Source organism: Engraulis encrasicolus, chromosome 18 (assembly GCF_034702125.1).
Source record: "Engraulis encrasicolus isolate BLACKSEA-1 chromosome 18, IST_EnEncr_1.0, whole genome shotgun sequence".
Lineage (NCBI taxonomy): Eukaryota > Metazoa > Chordata > Actinopteri > Clupeiformes > Engraulidae > Engraulis > Engraulis encrasicolus.
The window spans coordinates 13,369,825-13,372,324 of record NC_085874.1 but is presented as its reverse complement, the minus strand read 5'-3'; the positions used below and the strand labels follow the sequence as shown (position 1 = coordinate 13,372,324).

At 50.6% G+C, this 2,500-nt stretch overlaps 1 protein-coding gene across 1 annotated transcript in view; it reads left to right on the top strand.

Annotated features, from left to right (window-relative positions):
- drc1 (dynein regulatory complex subunit 1 homolog (Chlamydomonas)) overlaps window positions 1–2,500 on the top strand; it is an 18,039-nt gene that overhangs the window by 10,912 nt on the left and 4,627 nt on the right. Inside the window, exons 10-12 of the mRNA XM_063223069.1 lie at window positions 371–848; window positions 1,656–1,745; window positions 2,245–2,343. Coding sequence (XP_063079139.1) covers window positions 371–848; window positions 1,656–1,745; window positions 2,245–2,343 — 667 coding nt within the window. The remainder of the gene's footprint in view (window positions 1–370; window positions 849–1,655; window positions 1,746–2,244; window positions 2,344–2,500) is intronic.

The following is a 2,500-nucleotide window of genomic DNA, read 5'->3' as shown; positions in this document are numbered from 1 at the left end:
AAGAGCACGATTAACGATTATTTCTACTGTACATGTTTTAATTTCACACCATAACATGAAGAGGATGTTGAGTTAACATTGCTGTGTCTAAAACAACCACACACGAGAGAAATTAAGTTTAGCTTATTTATTGACGTCGTAGATGACGGCACCTTGGGCTCCATTGTCTTCCAATTTCAATCTGTTGAGGTGGGAGTAGAGGGAGTTCGCCGCAGTTCCCTAGTAGCAGGTCCCACTTAGAATGGCGTCGGTTCGAGTGCAGTTTTCGTAGTGGGAGGTAGGAGAATCCCCATGTCCCACTAGTCTGGACTGGGTCTGGAACATGCCATTGCACCATGTCAGCTGACCTCTGACCCCTGTCCCCTGGTAGGCGCTTCGCCGTCATGGACGCCCAGAAGTTCGAGGAGGTGTGGCGCATGAACGACGAGGAGGTGAAGGCCCTGGCCAGCCGCGCGCTGGAGATCGACAGGCTCATCCACCAACAGCAGCTGGGCCTGGAGTGGGCCGCCCCGCCTTTGCCCTTCATGCAGTGCAGCGACAGGCCAGTCGCCGCACAGCAGCGTCAGTCCGTCAGCTCCGCCCTGCAGGCCGCCGTGAGCATGGCGAAGGAGGAGGAGGTGGTGGCGGAGGGAGAGCCAGAAGGAGGAATGAGGATGGAGCAGGAGGAAGAGGAAGGGAGAAGAGAGCAGGAGGGGGAGGAGTCCACGGTCAGGGCCCGGGAAGGGTTGAGTGGGGAGGATGTGGTCACAGGAAGAGAGGAGGGCGGGACAGGAAGTGGGGTGGAAAAGCCCAGGAAAGTGTCGCCAAAGACCATCAAGAGGATCCTGGAGCTGCTGTGCGATGAAGCGGTGAGGGAGCCGGGCCTTTGTGTGTGTGTGTGTGAGTGAGTGAGTGAGTGTGTGCGTGCGCGTGCGTGCGTGCGTGCGTGCGTGCGTGCGTGCGTGCGTGCGTGCGTGCGTGCGTGCGTGCATGTACAACTTCAAACTGTATTGCCTGTGTACCTGTGTCCAGGGCTGGTCTGGGCCCAAAATAGGGCCTGGGCATTTTTTGGCATAGAGAGGCCCTTCACCCCCCACCCCTTCTATACAGTATATTAAAGATGCATCGATGAGATGCCCCATTTAAGGTGTGGGCTGGTCTCCAAAAAAGCAACAATAAAAAGTATCGGCCCCTGGGGACTGTCAGCCCACTATGAAAATGCCCTGTATGCCAGATTGCCAGTCCTCTCTGTGTCTCTGTGTCTCTGGATACTACTATTCATCCAGGTCACATTACATAGAGAGTTTAGTTAAAAGCAACTGTACTTCTATTTGGAGCTCGACAGGTTTTTCAATCCTCAACTTCTGAAGAGCTTCACCCATTTATGGTTGCTGTGAGGGGAAAACCTTAGCCTGATTGTCATCGACTTTCAAATCTCGATTCGGAGTTGCGTCACAATGAGGGCGTAGCCTTGCTAGTTTGCAAACAATTTGTGTATCAGTTCCTCTATGTCTCTGAGCCTACCTACTGTATAATGTGTTGGCGACAAGCGTATTGATGTCTGTCTGTCTCTCAGGGTGTTCTTATGACATACACTACGTTCTCTGTCTAGCACTGTCTGTCTATCTTCTGTGTCACTGACTGTCTGTCTGTCTCCCTCTCTGTCTCTCCCTCAGGGTTTCCTGATCGAGGGTAAGCTGCAGAAGCTGCTCTCTCCCCTGGAGAAGAATGAGCAGTCTCTGATGCGCCTGGACTCCATCTTCGCTGTGAGTCACACAAATTGTTTTTTTGCATTTAACTTTTACATTTTGAGTGTGCACCTGGCTTAAATAGATTGGTGTGAGATTTGAATGCAGTTCTAAGGAGAATATCATGATCTGCTTCAGTAGTCACAGTGCATGTTGACATGCATGTTTCTATTAGGTGTATTTCAGATTGCCAATGTTGACAGCATTCATGCGTCCCCAAACCATGTCAGTCTCACTACCATGCTTGGCTATTGAGAGGATTCACTTTTTTGTAAAACTCACTTGTTTACCACCACACATGCTTGACATTATCTTGGTCTCTTCAGATCACACGGCATGGTTCCAGTGACCCATATCCTTGGTCTGTTTATTTCTCTTGAGACCATGATAAACATGAGAGCTCTTGCCAAACCCTCATATGTGCGCAAATATGGCTGAAGTTGTGCCAAATTGTGCTGATGATGGCTGATGCTTCTCAGCTGAAGCTAATCTGTGCTTTTTTGCCCCCCTTTTTCAGGCAATGAACATTGACAACGAAGAAGATGTGTATCAGCTGGCTGACTTCTTTAGCAAGTTCAAGAAGGAACAAGCACAAGAGGAGAAGAAGGAGCCGGAGGTGAGGAGAGGAGAGGCCACACATGCACACACACACACACACACACACACACACACACACACACACACACACACACACACACACACACACACACACACGCACACGCACACACACGTGCGTGCACCCACACACGGGTCAGTGACGTTTCAAAAGTAGC